At 39.5% G+C, this 23401-nt stretch overlaps 1 protein-coding gene across 2 annotated transcripts; it reads right to left on the minus strand.

Moving 5' to 3' along the window:
- Positions 1–981: 981 nt before the first annotated feature.
- On the minus strand, positions 982–15940 carry sp4 (sp4 transcription factor). Of its 2 annotated transcripts, none has more exons than XM_067425321.1 (6): positions 15313–15940; positions 14902–14987; positions 11533–12970; positions 8859–9054; positions 5375–5574; positions 982–3223 (listed from the first exon to the last, which is right to left on the minus strand). In XM_067425321.1, the coding sequence occupies exons 1-6, from the start codon at positions 15317–15319 to the stop codon at positions 2973–2975; spliced, it is 2178 nt and encodes a 725-aa protein (XP_067281422.1). In that variant the 5' UTR covers positions 15320–15940; the 3' UTR covers positions 982–2972. The 2 variants fall into 2 exon arrangements, with proteins under 2 accessions (XP_067281422.1, XP_067281421.1); XM_067425320.1 differs by lacking the exon at positions 15313–15940 and adding an exon at positions 15065–15266.
- Between the last annotated feature and the right edge of the window lie 7461 nt (positions 15941–23401).

The raw sequence follows: 23401 nt of genomic DNA on the forward strand, positions 1-23401 counted from the left end.
AATTTCATGCGCCCAACTTTGTAGGAAAAGTTTGGGGACGGCCCCTTCCTGTTCCAACATGACTGCGCTCCAGTGCACAAAGCGTCGGTCCATAAAGACATGGATGAGGAGTTTGGTGTGGAGGAACTTGACTGGCCTGCACAGAGTCCTGAGCTCAACCCGATAGAACAGCTTTGGGATGAATTAGAGCGGAGACTGAGAGCCAGGCCTTCTCGTCCAACATCAGTGCCTGACCTCACAAATGAGCTTCTAGAAGAATGGTCAAAAATCCCCATAAACACACTCCTAAACCTTGAGGAAAGCCTTCCCAGAAGAGCTGAAGCTGTTAGAGCTGCAAAGGGTGAGCCGACTCCATATTACACCCTACGGATTAACAATGGGATGGCATTAAAGTTCATGTGCAGGTAAAGGCAGATGTCCCAAAACTTTTGGCAATATAGTGTATATTTGTTTGAAATTGAATTATTGATATCAAGAACTCATATTTCTGCAAGTGATGATATCATTGTTGATATATAAAAAAACAAAACATTTTTACTAGTAGAAATTCAATTTTTGATGTAAAGAATTAGCATTTTAACTAAAGATATCAAGAATTCATATCATGGGAATAAATAAAAGTCAAAATGGCTCGCCATACCATTGCAGCTGTGTTTCTTGGCAAGCATCCAGCTAAACAATGCTGAAGAACTACATTGCTTAGCAGAAGCGTTATTATTATTATTATTATTATGTTTATTTTATGAAACCACAGCTTGCTTTAAAATACAATTAGCCATAGAGATCATGTTAGCTCAGGTCCATTAAATAACATTAACATAATGCATTAGTAAATGCTGAATTTAACATTAAGATAAATGATTTAGTTAACTAATATTGACCTCAGTGTAACGTGTTACCAAGACAGGAAAATACAGTAAGTCAGGTCATGCTGTAAATAAAACCACAGACTGAAATCAAGAATTCGACATAGACATTGAATATTTAAGACAGAATTACTCACTTTAATTTCAAGTGTTATGCAGGCAAAGATTTTTTTTCTGTTTCCTCTTTTTTTGCTTTTTTTACCCATTAACATAACACGTTTGTACAAAGTTATTTTAAAAATATCAATAAACTGCAGCCTTTCAGGCTAACCTGGCAAAAAAATTCATTATCAAATGCCATGAGGACAAAGGAACATCTTAGAAAAATGATTTACAAATGAGGTGTCACTAGAAAAGATTAAAGAAAAATCGCTCGCCACAGAAAATATTACCAAAAACATCTATTTATAATAGTTTGGTTTCAACCATTTCTTTTTAAACTTTTTTTTTTCTCCATTTGAAACACGTCATGGTGCGAAACGTCGGATAAATTAAAAGCCATGGTTTTACTTCTAAAAGGACCACGTTTAGAAATAGCAAATCGTTACTAAATACAGATCGTTAGCGGAAATGAACCATGCAGCACGTCATAACTGCATTAACAGCGCACAATACACATTAGCAAATACTAATAGAAGGATAAATAATAAATTAGACACACACGCACACACACTCTCTCACACACAGACACACACACACACAGGCGGCATGTAATCGTGCTGTGTGACAACCAAAAATGGGTTTGAAATGAAACCGAACCAAACTAAACGAGAGCAGGAGAACAGAAACTCACAAACAACGCCACACCACAGATTTCTGAACATCAAACTCATCTAAGTGGCTTCAGGGGGCCGTGACCTGGGACGTCCGGTACCGGTCCATAGGGAGGGTTTGGAGGGGGTTGGTGCACGTAACAGGGTCGAATCTCTTTGGAGAGCGCACGAAAGTCATCGGGCGACTGGAGGACACATTAACGCGGGTCGGGAGGATCTTTACCTGGGCGGAAGAGGGCTGAAGCGGATCATCGCGCTCCTTCCTTGGCCACAGTGTTCGCCATCGTAAATATAAAAAGATTAGGGCGGTCACCTGGGCACTGCTGCACACGAATATGTTTTTAAACACAGTTCGAAGCCCCACGTCCCCCTACCCAGCCGTAACGATGTGGTACTGCAGTGTTTTTAAGGCATCAGAGTACAGTTTATATGACTTGAGATAAGAGAGAACTTCTCTAGGTGTTTTTCTTAAACCCATCCCAAACAGAGACAAAGTGTCGGCCCAGATCCGGCTCACATCTGAATGTCCCGGATGTGGGCCGACACTACGTCTCTGTCTGGGATTCTGCCCCTCGATAATGTAAACATGGTTTTACAAAGATTGTCTTTATAGTATTGCCTTCATTTAACATAGTATGTCTTAGAAAGCTAGATTGTTTTTTTTTCTTCTTTTCCTTTCTCTTTTTTTTCTAAAGAAATCGTAACTGGAATGCATTATTTGTAAATCTAATGTGCTTTTCTTTAAATAGCCCATCTCTATAATCTCGTTTCTCCTACATAAAAGTTCATTAGCGATTCAACGGCTGAATCCTAAAGCGTTCTGTCCGCGAGGCTGTGATTGGCTGTTGCTTCGCAACGCGCTCCAATCACAGAAGCCGTCACTCTTCTAGCTTGTGCTGAGGCTCTAAATGTGTACTGAAGATCTGTTTGCTGCTCATCTTTCTAGCCTGATCGTTCGCAAAACCAAAGACCGACGCGTGAAGCTCCAAGATTCTCCTCCCCGACTGTATATTTAATCCGTAAGCACTTTGAAAACAGATAAATATCATTTTTGTGCATAGCGACGTCTTCAGGAGCATCTGGGAACTTTAGTACTTCTTGTGCTACGCGCATGTTATGTCTCTTAACAGCTCATACTATTTCCATATTTCCTTTAGATTATTCTTTGTCATAGTATTTGATAGTATTAAATTTCCATATGAAAAATCGAGTACGCTCAAACAGCTGTCCATCATCAATAGAAAAAGAATGAAGAACATAAACAAATCCAACATATAAACAAAAGAACAAACAATATCGTGGTGCTTTTAGCCAATAATATTTGGAGGGAAAACTACTCAAACTCCTCCTCTAAATTGTTTGAAGTGGTGGGCGTGGCCGGGTTCGAATCCTGCGAGAGCGACGCCACGGTGACGATCCTCGGCGAGCCCAGGACCTCGTCCACCTCTTCCTCCATTTCATCTGTGGTGATGATGGTAAGTGCCGCCCCTCCTTTTTTGTTCTGGTGGGTTTTGATGTGCTTTGACAGGTGGTCGCTTCGCATGAACCTTTTGGAGCATTCCGGACACTCAAACCTCTTCTCACCTGATCGGGACAGAGACAATTATTGGTTTATTCAGATCAGAGCAAGAAAAAAACGGGCAGAGTAATACCGATAACTGATCAGGCTGGCCCTTTGTCAGTGTTTGGCAAGCTACTTGGAAAATGTAGTGAGCTAAGCTACCAGTTACTCAGCATTAAATTAAGCTTCACTACACTGAAGCTACCGCCCTGAGAAATGTAGCAAGCTAAGCTACAGCAACATGGAAAAGTAGCTTACATCTAAGCTATTTTTTTATTTATTAAAATCGTATATTGGACCAACTTCATTCCAATCAATGCTATCTCAGTGATCAGTAAAAGTCAAACAGATAGACAGGCATACATTTTCAGTTAAATTGTTTGATCAACAACTGTCCCAAACTAGACTGGACGCCAGCCGAACTTAGCCCCGCCCACAATTTTTTTAAGTCGGGCAGTTCAGTCTGGCCTCGCTCCATAGACGAGTAATTATCCCTGAACAGAAACAGCTTCTCTATGTGCTTTGAATATAGTGTGAGCTGGAAGAGCTGGAATATAGTGTGGCCCCTTTAAGAGATGGAATTTAGTGTGGCCCCTTTAAGAGCTGGAATATAGTGTGGCCCCTTTAAGAGCTGGAATATAGTGTGGCCCCTTTAAGAGCTGGAATATAGTGTTGCCCCTTTAAGAGATGGAATATAGTGTGGCCCCTTCAAGAGATGGAATATAGTGTGGCCCCTTCAAGAGCTCGAAAATAGCGTGGCCCCTTTAAGAGCTGGAATATAGTGTGGCCCCTTTAAGAGCTGGAATATAGTGTGGCCCCTTTGAGAGCTGGAATATAGTGTGGCCCCTTTGAGAGCTGGAATATAGTGTGGCCCCTTTGAGAGCTGGAATATAGTGTGGCCCCTTTAAGAGCTGGAATATAGTGTGGCCCCTTCAAGAGATGGAATATAGTGTGGCCCCTTTAAGAGATGGAATATAGTGTGGCCCCTTTAAGAGATGGAATATAGTGTGGCCCCTTTAAGAGCTAGAATATAGTGTGGCCCCTTTAAGAGATGGAATATAGTGTGGCCCCTTTAGGAGCTAGAATATAGTGTGGCCCCTTTAAGAGATGGAATATAATGTGGCCCCTTCAAGAGATGGAATATAGTGTGGCCCCTTTAAGAGCTGGAATACAGTGTGGCCCCTTTAAGAGATGGAATATAGTGTGGCCCCTTTAAGAACTAGAATATAGTGTGGCCCCTTTAAGAGATGGAATATAGTGTGGCCCCTTTAAGAGATGGAATATAGTGTGGCCCCTTTAAGAGATGGAATATAGTGTGGCCCCTTTAAGAGCTAGAATATAGTGTGGCCCCTTTAAGAGATGGAATATAATGTGGCCCCTTTAAGAGATGGAATATAGTGTGGCCCCTTTAAGAGCTGCTTGTCTCCTATTGAACTGCCGGTATTGTGTGTGCGTGTGTGCCTAGCTGTGCCGTGATTCACGCGAACAGTGCGAGAAACACAGACTCGGGAGCGCTTGTTAAGAAAAGTAACCTGCGTATTAGTTTGATCCGTTTGTAATGTATTTAGTTCAATAAAACACACGTACTGTAAGCGTGATGGTGATAACGATTTACTTCGGACATGAGCGAGAGTGAGCTTGCAGTGTTTTTGCGCTCGGACTGCAGAGAATGTGCTCTGTGTAACAACTCACTTTTTTTGACCTGGAGTCTAGTAAAAGTTAAACAGAAAATATGGTAGCTTGAAGGCAATAACTGCACTTGTTTCAGAATGGTAATGTTAATGTTAACCCTTTTCTTTCCCTATTAATGTTTGCTGCTGCATCCTTTTCGTCAGTGGCTGATCTCAATTTCTCCAACTACGGGCTACGCCACCGATCAAACAGAAAATGCGTGCTGCGTTATTTGCTTGTTAATAAAATTATTTCCGTTAAGATGAATATGCTTTAACGTGTTATTAATGCGTTAATTTTCACAGCCCTAATTAAAATATATTGTATATAAATATATATTAAATATTATGATTAATATATATATAAAATATAATAAATATAAACATATGTAATGGCAGATGAGTAATGATAAATGAGTAATGAGAGTTGCATGTTTTCCATCCTGTTGTGTGCACTAAAGTCCGTGTCAGCCTTTGTGTGCACCTGTGTGATTGTTTGTGCACCTGTATGCGTCCTGCGATGCCGCTGCAGCTCGTCGCTCCTGGTGAAGCGTTTGCCGCAGAAGATCCAGTTGCAGACGAACGGCCTCTCTCCCGTATGCCAGCGCAGGTGAGCCCTCAGGTGAGACGTTTTGCCGTAAACCTTCCCGCAACCCTCCATATGACACACGTGCTGTTTCTTCTTTGAGGGGTCACTGTTGTTTCTGTCAAAACAGCAGAATACACACATCTGACGTTCAAAAACACATTATATCTAGGCTTACCTACTAAAAACATATAACATTTTCTGTGAAAAAACAGCATAAGCGAAAAACCAAAAACTAACTAGTGTGTAAAAAATCTTGGTAACACTTTACAATAAGGTTTCATCAGTTAATGCATTAGTTGAAGGTGTCATGAACTGGCTCTTTAAATTTTTTCATACTGTTGTCTGAAGTCAACTAATGACATCAGAGGTGGACAAAGTACACAACTCTATTACTTGAGTAAAAGTAAAAGTACTACTGGTCAAATATTACTCCGTTACAAGTGAAAGTTGTAAAAACAGGTTTTTACTCAAGTAAAAGTACAGAAGTATTTGTTTTCAAAAGTACTTAAGTATAAAAGTAAATTTCCTTTTTTATGCCAATGCATTATTTTATTATTGTTGTATAAATGCACACTATGTCATCATGGTTTAAATCATTCAGTGATGCTCCATCTGACGTACTAGCATACGACTAACTTAAACTAATTTAAATACTTGTATAAGTTACAAATCTCTTTAAAAAGCTGCTGTTACTTTAAGGCCGAATGCACGGATCCAATACACTGATACACAGCTGATATTCTTCCAGCTTTACCAGTCTCTTTCTCCCAGACGTTTATATTTGTAATATTTTTTAAGACATGCACCAAGTTTTTGCCAACTAGGGATGGGACGAAATATCGTTTGACAAAATATCGCGATACAAAACGTGACGAAACGCATCGAGGTCGAAAAAAATGTATCGCGAAATAAAGATAGATGGCACTGCTGCATGATTTGCGTAGAATGAGGTTGGGGTGCAGCAGCAAACATTAATAGGGAAAGAAAAGGGTTGACATTAGCATTAATATTCTAAACCAAAAATGCAGTTATTGCCTACATAAACTACCATATTTTCTGTTTAACTTTTATAAGACTCCAGAAAGAAAAGTGTGTTTTTTCACTGAGCACATTCTCTGCAGTCTGAGCGCTATGCACTGCAGCTCACTCTCGCTCATGTCTGAGGTAAATCATTAACACCATCACCGCTTACAGTACACCTGTTTTATTGAACTAAATACATCACAATCGGCTAAAACGAATGCACAGGTTACTTTCCTGAACAAGCGCGCTCCCGAGTCCGTGTTCTTCACACTGTCCACGTGAATCGCGGACCAGTTCGGCGCGCACACGCAAAATACCGGCAGTTCAACAGGAAATGCGGATCTCTTAAAGGGGCCGTACTATATTCCTAATCGTGTAATATGGACCTCCTCCAGGTATGGTGTGGTTCTGGTTCGCTCACTGGTACACATTAACAATTTTTCATACGAACTTTGCCCTGTTCTGAATTAAACTGCCAGTGTAAAAACTCCCTTTATATTCTTAAAATGAGAGAAATCACTAACAGTTACTTACTCATTATTTTTAAGTTTAGGCTTAAGAGACATGAACAATTTCTTAGATAAACATATCTATGACCTTTGATATGTCTAGTCTTCATACTGTATTGATTATTATTGAATAAGTATGGTTTCACTAATAATAAATGTACATTTGCATAAAGCATGCATATTTGTCCATACCTATGTTGATTAGAGTATTAAAAACTTAATTTAAACTTAATTTAAGATACATTTACAATTGCTAAAAAGGTGCGATTTAAAATCGAGTTAACTCATGACAATCATGCAGTTAATCGCGATTCAATATTTTAATCGATTGACATCCCTACAGTGCCCTCCACAATTATTGGCACCCCTGTTTAAGATGTGGTCGCGGACTTCTAAAAATTCTTCTTTTTTTTTTAAACAACATAGAACCAAAATGCAAAAAAAGAGAAAAATCCTACCGTTCGTTTAAGTACATTACTTTGGTGGTAAAAAATTTTTTTTTGATATCGTATCGTGACGTATCGTATCGTAACCCTGGCATATCGAGGTGCATCGTATCGTGAGTTTAAGTGTATCGTCCCATCCCTATTGCCAACTATACTAATCTTGATTTTTTTTAAAACTGAAACATACTTTCAAACTATGGCTATGGGTGCACACACTTGTGCCTAAGAACCGTCTTCTTCCATTTTGCTATGAACAGATCAGTGTTAAAAAAAGTTGGGAAAATGTATGTGACCCCATAAGAGTGATTCCTGACAGACTGTCTGAAACAACAACAACAAAAAACCTTTTAAAGATGGAAAAAATCATCCACGACTTTTAGAGCTGCTACAGAAACGACTTTCGACCTTGATAGTTCTGTAGTGGAGGAAAAAGTACGATATTTGTCTTTCAAATGTAGTGAAGTAAAAGTCATAAGTTTCCAGAAAAAATAATACTCCAGTAAAGTACAGATACTCAAAAAGTGTACTTAAGTACAGTACTCAAGTAAATGTTCTTAGTTACTGTCCAGCTCTGCGTTTGTGTGGTTTTTACATTAAAAAAACATCATAAATAATTATTAACAGGTTATTTTCTACACTGGTTTTGAGGCTTCTGAACGCTGGGTTTTGATGGGTGTCACTGGAGACTTAGAAATAAATGCCCACGGCTGGGATTGGATAAGATTTGCATATTAAATGAGCTTCAGCTCCTGTCATTTCTATGCCCCTGTCAGTTCAGTTCACATGAGGGACGGGTTGGTTTGAAAGCGGCAACCAGAATGATTCAAGAACGTCTTTATCAAACAAACACAATGATTAATTTCTCATCCACCCGCGATTGATTGGGCTATTATTTTCGTATTACATAGCCCGCACGATCGTTCGATATAAGCACGAAACACGCGCACACACACACACACACACACACACAAACAAACACACACACTTCAAATTTCAAGTCAAGAAAGCGTGAACAACAGAACAAGAAAGAAATATGAGATCGGCCTGCCGACGGGCTTACGTTTTGGTACCCCGAAAGCACATAACTAATAATGAGCTCCACTTATAAAGCATTCATTTTTCTTTATTAAAGGATAGTTCACCCAAAAATGAAAATGTGATGTTTATCTGCTTAAAATCTTGTTAACATTAGTTAATGCACTGAGAACTAACAATGAACAAACAATGAACAGCTGGATTTTTATTAACTAACGTTAACAAAGATTAACAAAGCAGTAACAAATGTACTGCTCATGGTTAGTTCATGTTAGTTAATACATTAACTAATGAAACCTTATTGTAAAGTGTTACATCCTCTCGTTTAATCTCTTCTGGTTCCTCCGCTTTAACCCTTTCATTTGTGTTTTTATTTTCTGACGTACCTCCCCTCTCCATCCCTGCAGTTGGGGCAGGAGCAGGCCACCCTGCGAAGCCTCTTGCTGGGCTGACCCTCCTGGTCAGACGGGCTTTGGACCTGCCCCATCTGATCAGGGCTTACTGCGTTCAGGGTCGTGCTGCCGACAGTGACCGTCACTGGGGTGGACTGAACTTTGACCCCCTCTTGACCCTGCTGCTGACCTGTGTGAATTTACAAACAGTACTTTTGATTAAATCACTCAGGAACGAACTGTTCAATGGGCTTTGGATATCATTTAGACCTGAAAAAACAAGTGTCCTAAATAAGCTGGTTCCAATGCTACCTGAGTAAAGCACATTTCCAGGCGAAATCTGTTGAAACAGCCCTTCTTTTCCAGGGTGGAACCAAGCTTGCAAAGGGCACAAACAAAGAGTCTGAAATCTGACACCTTACCAAGGATTTGGACACAGCATTCAGACTCTGACTTATAAAGTATAATTGCCTTAATTTGCCGTTTTACTTCATGAGTAATAAAGAGACTATGGAAAAACAACGGCATTTCATGCAACTGTTCCACTAGTGCACAGAGCCTGTCTGAGAAGATTATCATTTTCAAATTAAACATCAGAAACCGCTCAAGAAACACATATGGGTAAAAGTATACATATCTTCAAAGTTAAAAGTAGTTAAAAAAGTTAAAAAAAAAAAAAAAAAAACTTTTTTGGATGTTTAAAGGCATTTTGATAATTATTGCAAAAATCGCATTTAAATTTTTTATTTTTTTATTTTTTTCTAATTTAAATAAGACCTATTTATAAAGTTATATTACTGTAATGCAAAAATAATAAATAAATAATGATTCATTATTCTTAAAGGGGGGGTGAAATGCTGTTTCATGCATACTGATCTTTTTACACTGTTAAAGACTTGGAATCCCATACTAAACATAGACAAAGTTTCAAAAGTTAAGGTGGACGTTTGATGGAGTATTTCTTTGTCAAAAATACTACTTCCGGTTAGTCATAAGTTTCGGCAAGTTTTTTGAGATCATGCGTTCCCATTGACGTTAGTGGGGGCGGAATTTCCTTGTATGGGCCTTACGGACAATTCTACCGGAAGCGCGTGAGAGAGAGCGAGGGAGAGAGCGAAAGCAACAGGCTACGCCCATCAAAGCGCTGGCTTGTAGGATGCTAAACAGGTGATATAACCAGTAGCTACTGACTTACCCACTGATAGGCCGGCGGTCGATCTGTATTAGCACTTTCCTCACGCGACGGGCGAATCACTTTCCTCACAGAGCGACTCACTTTCCTCACGCGGCAGGCGAATCACTTTCCTCACTGAGCGAATCACTTTCCTCACCGAGCGACTCACTTTCCTCACGCGGCGGGCGAATCACTTTCCTCACTGAGCGAATCACTTTCCTCACAGAGCGAATCCCTTTCCTCACAGAGCGACTCACTTTCCTCACGCGGCGGGCGAATCACTTTCCTCACTGAGCGAATCACTTTCCTCACAGAGCGAATCACTTTCCTCACGCGGCGGGCGAATCACTTTCCTCACTGAGCGAATCACTTTCCTCACAGAGCGAATCACTTTGCTCACAGAGCGACTCACTTTCCTCACTGCAGCGCGCTGCTGCACACGTCATTATTTAGCTCCACTCACACGACACGCCCCCACCCGCTCGGGTTTTTTCGGAAAGACTCGGAACAGCGCATCTTTCTTATATAATTATAAAAAAAATAAAGACTTTTCGGAGATATGCAGGATGCAATGCTACTCTATAGGTACTCAAGATTGACATGACACTGACTGAAACTGAGTGTTTCACCCCCCCTTTAAGGGAAAATATGTTATATTGCCATGTACTGCATGCAAAAATAGCCCTAAAACAGGTTTCATTTGATTGCGTATTATATATTTTTTTACATATATAAAATAAAAATAAATGTTCTTTGTTATTGGGGTGGAAATATGCTTTTAATGAGATTCTCAAACTTAATTTTAAACTAAATTTAAACAAAAATGTATAAATTCCAAAAAATGTCTTTAATATTTATTTTATATAACGATAATGCAAAAATAATAAATAAATGATTATTCTTAAGGGAAAATATGCTTTAATTTTATATACATTGTATACAAAAATAGTCCCAAAACAGGTTTTATTTACTTGCATATTAGTTTTAGTTTTTTTATTAAACTTGGAAAAATATAATTTATTTTTAATTTGGGTTACTTGTTTTAATGAGATTCTCCAACTTAAATTTTAATCAAATTTAAATGAAAATGAATACTTTACAAATAAATAGCTTAAATATTTATTAATCAAAACACTCCCAATTTCACACGACCACATAATAAAATATTTTATGGTGGAGTGTCACTCCACGGGTGGGATAAATATAAATTAACTATAATTCATTTTTAATCTGGGGGGGTTATAGTCCAAAAACAGGGTTTATTTACTTGGATATTATATGTTGGTTTAGTTTTATTATTAAACTTGGAAAAATAATTTATTTTTACTTTGGCTGGGTACCTGTTTTAATGAGATTCTCCAACTTAGAATTTTATTAAATTTAAATGAAAATTATTACTTTACAAATAAATAGCTTAAATATTTATTAATCAAAACACTCCCAATTTCCCAGGTGTCACATGATGCATGGCTCCACAGGTGGGGCGGGTCTTACCTTGCACACCTGTGATGGTGAGCGGGACGCCCTGCACCTGGACTCCAGCCGCCCCCAAACCTGCGATGTTCACCGTCTGTACCCCCGTCCCAGAGGGCAGCTGGGCCGCGGTGAGCGTGATGGGCGACCCTCCGAGCGTCAGCGGGGCGATCTGAGTGAAGGTCCCGCCCCCTGCGTTTGAGGCCATGGGGGCGAGCGTCAGCTGCTGGGGCAGGCCTGCATTCTGGACCTGGACGGTCTGCCAACTGATCTGCCCTGAGGGGGTAAGCGTGGGCGTCCGGATCAGAACCTGCGTGGGGTTCTGGAAGGCCTGAAGCTGGAGGTTCTGCTGAACCGGTTGTAAAGTCTGGCCGGGCTGGAGCTGTATGGCACCCTGGACCATCTGCTGCTGGGGCGACTGGATCTGGATCTGCTGGAGAACCGGATGCCCCACGATTTGGAATTGCTGGATTTGGCCAGCCTGATCGGCTACAGTTTGGAGGCCGTTGGACTGAGCCAAGTTCTGTGCATCCGACTCGCCCACCTGACTGTCCTTCTGGCTTTCGGCAGTTACGACGGATGCTGTAGATAACGTCCCATCCGTAGAGGTCACAACTATGGAATCGGTGCCCGTAGCAGTCGTCGTACAAGTCGAAACGCCGGCGGATTCGGCCGCGCTAGTGACAGTCGTCGCAATCAGCTGGTTTCCATTGGAAATACTTCCGTCGGCTGATTGGACCAGTTGGACCGAGCCTCCCCCTCCCGTCACATTATTGATAACGGGCAGAGCCAAAGTCATGCCACCAATGTTAATAGGTAACGTGGTCACCATAGGCGTTTGCGTACCCTGAATGGTCTGCAGTTGCAGAGGAAACGACGGCCTGATTTGAAGCGGAATCGTCTGGTTTTGAGTGACAATGCTGGTTGATCCTGTGCGTTGGGGCGTGGCCAAAATGGCTTGGTTGTTTCCGGTAGGAATGAGCTGGATCTGTTCGGGCTGAACGCTTAAAGCTGCGGGGTTACTGGGGCTTATTTGGATCTGCTGTCCGTCTGCGGTCTGGAGGTGCGGAATGACCTGGTACTGAATCCCACCGGACGAGTTTGGCAAATTCTGCACCTGGATGATTTGAAACTGTTGCTGTTGCTGTCCGCCAGGGGAATTATTCGAGCCGACCGCCTTGACCTTCCGCCCCGTGCTGCCTTCATTGGCGTTAGTACCAGCCTGTTGAATGCTGTCCTTGGTTGCAGTAGCAGGGGAAGTTGCGATGATCTGCCAGCCATTTCCTGTTAGCTGTGCAGGAACCAGCTCAAGCTGCTGCGTGGGGTTCTGGAGCTGAAGCAGACCCTGGTTCGGGTCGATTATTATCTGCTGTTGTGTGGCCGCCTGACCCTCGCTGCCAACACCTCCTATTTTACTGCACGTCGCTGCGAGCAGTGCGAGAGGAGACGGTTGTGCATCCTACACACACACACACACACACAAACACAAACACACACACACACACACACACAGTGAGATGTCAGTGTCAGCAGATGTGGGCGGGTTCACAGGAAGAGTAAGTGGGCGTGTGAACCACAGTCTCTCCATTTTCCGATCAAGAGCTCGAGAGACAACCTCTTCATGACAAAAAACTAATTTCTTAGTTAGTAAGGCTAACACTAAGGCTTTTCTGTTTAAACCAATTTATTTATATTATAATACTATGATATTATAATGCTACAAATATTTAAAAGTACAATGGGTTGCAAAAGTCTGTAAACACTAGTGAAAATGCTACTACAATGTTTCCAGTACAAATTATACTTCTTATATATTGTTTTTTATATTTACATTTACAAATTAAATATACTTGAGCGAATAATTTACAAAAATTGGAAAATATATTTTGCTTACATTTTATTATTATACAAAATGTATAAGATTAATTAGAAAATTGTATTTCTTATTTATATTTGTATTAATACACGCGCACACACACGCACACACGCACACACACACACACACACGCACACACACACACACACACACACACACACTCTTACTTATATTAACAAAGTAAATATTTTTAGTGAAAATGTACAAGAATTTGAAAATATTTTTGCTCATATTATTAATCATAATATTATAATTTTATTAAAGGGTTAGTTTACCCAAAAATGAAATTTCTTTCATTAATGACTCCCCCTAATGTCACTCCACACCCGTAAGACCTCTGTTCATCGTCACACACAGTTTAAGATATTTTATATTTAGTCCGAGAGCGTATCTAAGTGTATGCACACTATACTGTCCATGACAAGAAAGGGAATAAAACATCATCACAGTAGTCCATATGAGACATCAGTGGGTTAATTAGAGTCTCTTGAGGCATCGAAAATACATTTTGGTCCAAAAATAACAAAAACTACGACTTTAGAGAAGACAATGCTGAATTAAGTCGTAGTTTTTGTTATTTTTGGACCCAAATGTATTTCCGATGCTTCAAGAGACTACTGTGATGATGTTTTCATTCACTTCTGAACGTGGACAGTATAGTGTGCATACACTTACATTCAAAGGACAGAAAGGCCTCGGACTAAATCTAAAATATCTTAAACTGTGTCTGAAGAAGAACGGAGGTCTTACAGGTGTGGAACGAAATTAGCGGGAGTCATTAATGAAAGAAATTTCATTTTTGGCTGAACTAACCCTTTAAACGCAGTTCTGACATGAACAAAACATGTTCTCTTTTTTCCACAAAAATTATTTTTATTATGTATAATACATTACATAGTTTTTTTTAAATATACTGTGAGTGAAAAAGTACAAAATTAAAAAATATATATCTTGCTTATATTAGAATAAAATTTGATTTCTTATTTACATGTATTAAAACGAATATATAAAACTTATATTAAAGTAAATATACTTTATTGAAAATTTACAATAATTTGAAAATATTTTCTCATATTATTAATAATAATAATATTATTATTATAAGAGTAGTGCTGACATTAACAAAACATGGCAATAGTGAAAATGCATGAGAAAAAGGCTAGATTCTTAAATCTTTTTAAGATTTAAACATGCCCCAATGTCTCACATTTTTCAGGTTGATCTCGGGTTTAAACTACATTACACGTCGTCTCAGACTTTTGGACTCCACTGTATGTTTGTGAAAAATCATTATAATGAAATGTTTGTTCCGACTCTGAACCGCTAAAGATTAAAAGTGTTACCTAACACGGTTCACAAACGTTTTATCAAAGAGTTGCAGAGCATAACAGGTTAAGACAGGAACAGTGTGTCTGCGTGTAACTGTGCAGCCAAGCGCCCTGCAATAATCAGGAAGTGCTTTCAGTGCAGAAATGAGTGGGCACTTCAAGGCAAACTTTGCATTTCTGATATACCTGTGATCCAGAACTTTTCCCTTTCGGTGCCACTTCACCTCCACTGGCTTTCCCCCCATCTGTGGCCATGGCTTCCTTCTTTTGATCTGCAAAACAAAAAAAGTCAAAATGTCAAACCCAGATGATTTTTGGAGTTAACCAAATAAAAGCAATGCCACATTACACTTGTAAAGCATCCAGCAGCATGATGAAAAGATCAGGTTTTATAATGCAGAAGCATCCTGGACATCTAAACACATCAGCAAGGTTTCCCATCCATTACAGGCATTACACAAGACCCAAAACTAATCAATGGGCACAAATAAACAGCAGATCCCATGTAAAAGTGGGGGGACAGCGATGGATGGATAGCACAGACGCACGCATGGAGAATTAAGGGGTGGAGACGCATAAGGAGGGGAGGGTACGTACCACTCATTCCGCATTAATAAAACCCGGAGAGGAGTTGTTTAAGAGAAAAAAGGCCGGACGCCGTGGAAGGCAGGCAGAAGGCAGGCAACAGCCCAGCAGAAGGACGGCCTATTTGCTCCAGCGGCCGCAGACTGTGGCGCAGCTCTGACGCACGGACCCACCCCGCCAGGAAGGGCGGTGCCAATGCAAAAACACCCTTCAATAACGGAGCACAAAATGCCAAGTGAGTCGGCTTGAGCAGCGGCGGTCCCGTGTGCGGTGAAACCGGGCCTATCTGGCTGTTAGATCCCGGAATTAAATAATATTCCTCCGCGGATATATGTGCAGGTCTGTCAGAGATCTCCGTCTGCGCGAAGGCCCACCCACTGCCATTTAAATATCTATGAATGCCAAACCAGCATGCCTGGGCTATTTCGCTCTCTCTTTATCTGTCCCGGATGTATTTGTATGAGATTATTCGGCGGAATTCACTCACGACATTTCCCGAAATTCCAATTGTTCACTTTTTTGATGCACAATTGCATTTGAGGCACAGTAAAATTGCTGTGGCTTTTGTGGGCGGATGCTCCCCTCCCACATATTCAGATTGGATGGCAACCGTCTGTGGGCGTGGTGACGTTTGGGGCTTGTAGTTCCAAAAGCGCGCAGCGTCCGTTACCTCTTCTAGCCAGAGGACTACAACTCCCGTGATGCTCGGCTCCGACGCAAGTGACGCTCCGTAAGGGGGTGTTATCATGTTCGGTTGTTCGGAATGAAGAAGGGCGGGCTCTTGTGGTATGTGGGGGTTGGGCGAATGGAAACGGGTGGAGAAACACGAACCACCGGCCCAGTTCGGCTACACACGCACAAATACACGCCCTGAAGTCCATCATGACTGTTTAATAAAATAAACACATCGTTTGCTATAACTACAGTGTGTTTCTTCGCGAAAGATAGACCTTACAAGGCCCCAACAAGTATTTGGATACTTAAGTCACACTTAAACATGCATGAATGTCATTGATTACATAACCATATCAAATCATGTGCCATTTATTTTATGTAAATATAGCACCAGCATACTTTCAAAGCAAGTATTTAACAAAAAAGAAGTTTGTTAGCTTTTAAATGACCGATGTGTTTCCAAAACAATGCATTTGTAAAACATAATGGATCATGTTCATAGTTAATGTGATGAAATGCACCTGTGTGAACTTCAGAACTTCATACAAACTTGATAAAAATCAACACACACTGTTTCCTAAGCTAATAAAGCTAGCCTATAAATATTGACTGTGACTAACTGCATAATTATGTTCTGCATGTGTATAATAAAATGCAGCTAAATGCATTAATATAAGAATGATGAAAGTGAGATCTGAGAAAAGATCCTGCAGCATTTGATACTGGCTGGCTGACACTTGTTTTGATGATATTTACTTATCTATATAACAATAACAACTATAATGCAATACCTTTAAGACAATTCTATAAATTATTAGTTTTCATATAGGCCTATATACTGTACAACATGAAATATCTGGATTATTTATTATTATCTGTGAAAGGCAGTCTTTATACAGCCACCGACATCTTCTCTTAGTCAATCTCTTATTTTTACTGAATCTGATTAGATATACAGTTTATTCGGTCAATATCTTATTATTTATATTATGTTTTATATACATATATAGGCCTATATATATATTGTGTTAATAATGGCTTTCTATTTTAAAATATAATTCATTCCTTTGATCAAAGCTGAATTTATCATCATTCCTCCAGTCTTCGGTGTCACATGATCCTTCACTAATCATTCTCAGATGAGGATCTGATGCTCAGTTATTATCAATGATGGAAAGAGTTGTGCCGCTTAATAATTTTTTGGAAACTAGTAATACTTCTTTTAGGATTTATTGATGAATAAAAAGTTAAAAAGAACCGAATTTATTCAAAATAGTAATCTTTTCTAACAATGTTCTACTTTTCTACAAAAAAAGAAGAAAAAAACTGCTGGCCCCAAAATTTTGAAAGGTAGAGTATATTATTAAACAGCTATTTTAAATTATAATAAAATTTCACAATATTACAGTTTTACTGCATTTTTGCTCAAATAAATTCAGCCTTGTTGAGAAGAAGAGAAAAAAAAATCTAAATAGTTGTTTCCAAAATTTTGACTGTTGCAAATTATATATATTCGACTGGAGAAAAAAAAACAAGATTTTGAAAATATCATTTGCTTATATCACTGTTATATTTTATTTCATCGTTTTATTGCTTTAATGATGGCAGCACTGGAGCTGACATGAACAAAACATGATGATCATGTTCTCTTTGTTATATTTGGTTACATTAATATTCACACTTAATATTCAGCAATATCATTGATTTGACAGCACGGACACTCAACTTAGCTGGACGATGACATCACTGCTCTGAGAAGCTGCTTTATAGCTGAATTTAACTCATTTTATAACTGAACTGAATCAACACTGAACTGATGATGGACACTACACTGCCATGCACATTCAAGACGACACAGAAGTGCATTCCAAGGAAGAGTTTTTTCATGTCCCCTACACCCGTCATCCTGTTGAAATGCTCTCTCTGGAGGGTGAACCCTTCATAGGGATTGGTGTATAGTGATGAGCCCTTCAGAGTGAAATGCTGGGTCTATACCAATAGAAAATTGGTGAACAAAGCCATAGAAAGAAACCTTAATATACCGTATACACCCCGGTATTACATTGTGATGAGATGAAGTAAATAACACTGATTATCTCTTCATCAGCTGTTAGTGGGTGGGATATATTAGGCAGCAAGTGAACATTTTTTCCTCAAAGTTGATGTGTTAGAAGCAGGAAAAATGGGCAAGCGTAAGGATTTGAGCGAGTTTGACAAGGGCTAAATGGTGATGGCTAGACGACTGGGTCAGAGCATCTCCAAAACTCTTGTGGGCTGTTCCCAGTTTGCAGTGGTCAGTATCTATCAAAAGTGCTCCAAGGAAGGAACAGTGGAGAACCGGCCACAGGGTCATGGGCGGCCAAGGCTCATTGATGCACGTGGGGAGCGAAGGCTGGCCCGTGTGGTCCGATCAAACAGACGAGCTACTGGAACTCAAACTGCTCAAGAAGTTAATGCTGGTTCTGATAGAAAGGTGTCAGAATACACAGAGCATCTCAGTTCGTTGCGTATGGGACGGCATAGTGAGATTGCCCATGCTGACCCCTGACCCCGCCGAAAGCACCAACAGTGGCACGTGAGCATCAGAACTGGACCACAGAGCAATGGAAGAAGCTGGCCTGGTCTGATGAAACACGTTTTCTTTTACATCACGTGGACGGCCGGGTGTATGCGCCGTCACTTACCTGAGGAACACATGGCCCCAGGATGCACTATGGGAAGAAGGCGAGCCGGCGGAGGCAGTGTGATGCTTTGGGCAATGTTCTGCTGGGAAACCTTGGGCCCTCCATCCATGTGGATGTTACTTTGACACGCTCCACCTACCTAAGCATTGCTGAGACCATGTTCAGCCTTTCATGGAAACGGTATTCTGGTGGCTGTGGCTCTTCCAGCAGGATAATGCTCCTGACACAAAGCACAAATGCTTCAGGAATGGTTTGAGGAGCACAACAACGAGTTTGAGGTGCTGACTTGGCCTCCAAATTCCCCAGATCTCAATCCGATCGAGCATCTGTGGGATGTGCTGAACAAACAAGTCCAATCCATGGAGGCCTCGCCTCACAGCTTACAGGACCTAAAGAAACTGCTGCTAACATCTTGATTCCAGATACCACAGCACACATCAGTCTAGTTGAGTCCATGCCTCGATGGGTCAGGCCTGTTTAGGCAGAAAAAGGGGGACCAACACCGGTGTGTGTATAAAAATATAACATTTCTTATGCTTAGTTTTATTTTATTGTATTTAGTTTTGTATGATTTCAGCCCATCAGTTTCTTGGTTCATATTCATTGGAATGTTAATGTTGAATTTGAGTAGATGCATTGGATGTGAAATTTCAAATGGCCTTTATTTGAATATAAATAAGCCTCATGGCATTAAAAAGGTTTTTAAAAGTCTTCTGTTTACCTTGTGGAAACCGGCCGATCATTGATGTATTTTGTCATATTGCCGACTAAAAAATTGTAATAAAATATATTTGTGCCGTCTTTCCGATGAGACGTTAAACCGAGGTCCTGACACTCTCATGATGTCCTCCGATAAAGAGTAGGGGTGTAACCCCGTCATCCTGGCCAAATTTGCCCACTGGCCTCTGTCCATCATGGCCTCCTAATAATCCCCCTCTCCTGATTGGCTTCATCACTCGGTCTCCTCTCCACCAATCAGCTGGTGTGTGGCGAGCGTTCTGGCACAATATGGCTGCCGTCGCATCATCCAGGTGGAGCTGCACATTGGTGGGTGTTGAGGAGATGTAAAGCGCTTTGAGTGCCTAGAAAAGCGCTATATAAATGAATTATTATTATTATTAATACATTTGGTATTAATAATACATTTTATATATTTGGTTTAGCACAAATAACCCTGTTTTTTTATTATTAACTGACAACAGTTTACTTAAGTGTAATGTGCTTCTCATGTGTGTGTTGTCTGATTTAAGCCCCTTATGGGTTATTAAAGTTTTAATCTTAGTGTTAAACTGACCTCATGTCCAGATCAGACCCATGTCTGTCCCGCAGCACTGAGATATGTTCAGTCATCTTTGCGTGTGTGAGTGTGTTTGTGTGGAAGTGCTGTAGTTCACACTTACACTAACTAGCATTTAATAAAAAAACAAATAAACCCTTCATTCCTTCAGTGTTTGTTTTTCTTCTTCTGCAGTTGTGCTGTCTGCTGTCACTGTTTGTCACTGACGCCCTCTGGTGGTTGTGTGAAGTTGATCTCTTGGCATGAGCTAAAAAAATCACAAGGACAGGGATGTTTTTAAAGTTTGACAAAATATTCTGTAAATATATATATATATATATATATATATATATATATATATATATATATATATATATATATATATATATATATATATATATATATATATATTTTTTTTTTTTAATTGGCTTAATTATATTAGTTATTAAAAAAACACTGTGCTTACTAGCTTAAATCTATTTTATTATTTGTTGGCATGCTTATTTGCTTTATACGTGGGAATATTTTGATAATGGATTACATTTGTAAAGGAAGCACTTCTTTATAGAAAACCTGCAAAAAGGATTAAATAGATAAAGTAAAATAATTATTAAAAAAATGAATACATAGCCTACATCAATTTCCAAAAATATTTATTAATCTATTTAAAGAATAAATAAATAAACAGATTATATAGATTACAAATTGAATACATTAAGTAATATATATATACATATTATTTGATTTAGTTTGAAGTGTCCAGTAGGGGGCGGTAGATGACATGAAAACATCACAGCAGCGTCTGTAGGTCAGCAAACTCTTCGCGCGCGCGCACACACACACACACAGTGTTGATTTGTGCACACGCATTTCATTTTAACAACAACAGCCTGCGGGAGACATCTAGTCCACCTGTAATTACAGACTCATGTGACTGACAGGATAATGCTGTACAAGTCACTTCAGAAATATTCTATTGTGAAATTTTTAATATTTTATTATTACATATATATACAGTATAATATATATTTATTCATAAACATTATGATATTAATAATGTTTTATGTAAATCAGAGCGAGACTGTAAGATTCTGTGAACTCTAGAGGAGATTATAGGAGAAAAGCAGGAAACTGAAGCCAAAGTAGCCTACTTTCCATGTCATCTCACTGATCTTCAGGAAAACATGAGATATTATCGAGATCGCACTGGGATATTGAGTGTGTATGTGAGTGTGTGTGTCTGTGTGTGTGTGAAAAAGAGTGTGTGTGTATGTGTGAGTGAGTGAGTGTGTGTGTATGTGTGAGTGAGAGTGTGTGTGTGAGAGAGTGTGTATGTGTGAGTGTTTATGTGTGTGTTTGTGTGAGAGTAGTTGTGCGTGTGTGTGAGCGAGCTTGTGTGTATATGTGAGAGAGTGTGTGTACGTGAGTGAGTGTGTGTGTGTGTGTGTGTGTGTGTGTGTGTGTGTGTGAGTGAGCGAGTGTGTCAGAGTGTATGTGTGAGTGTGTGTGTGTGTGTGTGTTTGTGTGAGAGAGTGGTTGTTTGTGTGTGTGATTGACCATGTGTGTGTTAATGTGAGTGTGTGTGTGATGGGTTTAGGGGCATGGGCAGTATAGGGGGATAGAATGTAAAGTTTGTACAGTGTAAAATCCACTACGCCAATGGAAAGTCCCCACAATTCACAAAAACTGTGTGAGTGAACATGTGTGTGAGTGAGTGTATGTGTGTGTGTGCGTGTGTGAGACAGGCGTCTCATTGTCTCTCTGTCCTGCGGCTGAAGGTAAGACAGATTTACTGCCTTTCTAGTGAATGAGATTTTTGGCACGCCACACTCTTGTTCATAAAGTGAGTGCGCACTCGCTCTGGAAGGTGTTGACGGGCCAACACAAGCATTTTTAACCCTTTATTTGCTAGAAAGACTTTCGTCAAAACTTCACGAGTGCAGCTGATCGCGTCAACAGGTGCAGAAGATTCGCTGCATCTCACGCAAATCCTTCTGGTTTTATGTTTTACTCACTGTAGTGTGTGTCCTGTTGATGCATCAGTGCAGGCGATGTAAGACGGCTGTGATGTTCTGACATGACATGAAAAACTGAGAACACAGGTGTTAAAAGACACGTCTCCTGGACATGAACCACAGGAATCAGGTTCATGATTTATAGAGAACAGCACTGTACACACACACACACAGTCATGAAGTCCTAACGTGACAATGAAGAATGTGTGTGTGTGTGTCTCCGATCTGTCTGAGCTGAGTAATGTTTCCCTGTTGAATGATGTAAAAACAGCCGAACATAAATGTTTAGTGCTTTCTGTTGTTGTGAATTCGGGCCAAGAGGTGTGGTTCAGCATGATTGCCTGGAATGCCTCTGTTACCAGTGCACTTGTCAATGAGTCACTGATGCTTCATCTCTTTTTTTAGTTGTTTTTGAGCGTGTGTGTGTGTGTGTTTAGTGCAGTAATTGTGTGCGGGCTGCTCTTAGAAAGATTTAGTTGAGTTTGTATTCAATTTCAGTTCAGTTTGCACTTCAGCAAAGCACACATTTCATGCTTTAGAGGAATATATATATAATATAATAAAATCCTTTAATGCATGGCTAGCCGTGGATTATCCCTTACTTACTGTATTTCTGCATTTACTAAAATGTACTTATTTATTAAAATGCTTTATGCATTTTTATTTGTCTTTCTGTGGCATTTCATACTTTTTAATAATGCGGTCGGGTTTTAAGATTTTTTAAAAATGTATTAAAATATTTCTTCTGTTTACTAAAGCTGCATTTATATGATCAAACATACAGTAAAACAGTAAAATTGTGATTTATTATCATAATTAAAAATAACTTCTATGTGAATATATGGTCAAATGTAATTTATTCCTGTGATCAAAGCTGAATTTATCAGCATTACTCGAGTCTTCATTCACATTATTCTTTAAAAGTGTTTTTGGATATCTAATATGAATTTAAACTCACAAACACAAACTTCGGTGTGTGTCTTCTCGTACAAAACCAAATGTAACAAATTGAAGCCACGCAGCGCTGTTGTTTGAGCACCAAACCGTCACTTCTTTCAATCATGTCAGCAAAATGAGGCTGAGAAAAGAAGATTGTGTTGAGTTTGGATCCAATTCTTCACTGTACATTTTTTTTGTTGGTTTAACTTAAAAAGTAAGTAACCTGGTTCCCTTAAAATAAAAAATTTGAGTTGATACAATGAAGGAAATTGGTTTAATAAATAGAAACTCCAAATATTATGTTTTTGAACCACATAAAAAATGTGATAAATCATGAAAATAGCACTATTTGGCATGTTTCACTGCGTCATCAGATATAAAACACACACAATTACACAATATGCTTACAAAATCTTTTATTAATATTTGAATAAAGGTTGTTGATTCTCAAAAATATTCATTGTATTAACTTTTTTATTTTATTTCAATGAACTCAAAATTTTAAGCGAACC

Source organism: Pseudorasbora parva, chromosome 19 (assembly GCF_024679245.1).
Source record: "Pseudorasbora parva isolate DD20220531a chromosome 19, ASM2467924v1, whole genome shotgun sequence".
Lineage (NCBI taxonomy): Eukaryota > Metazoa > Chordata > Actinopteri > Cypriniformes > Gobionidae > Pseudorasbora > Pseudorasbora parva.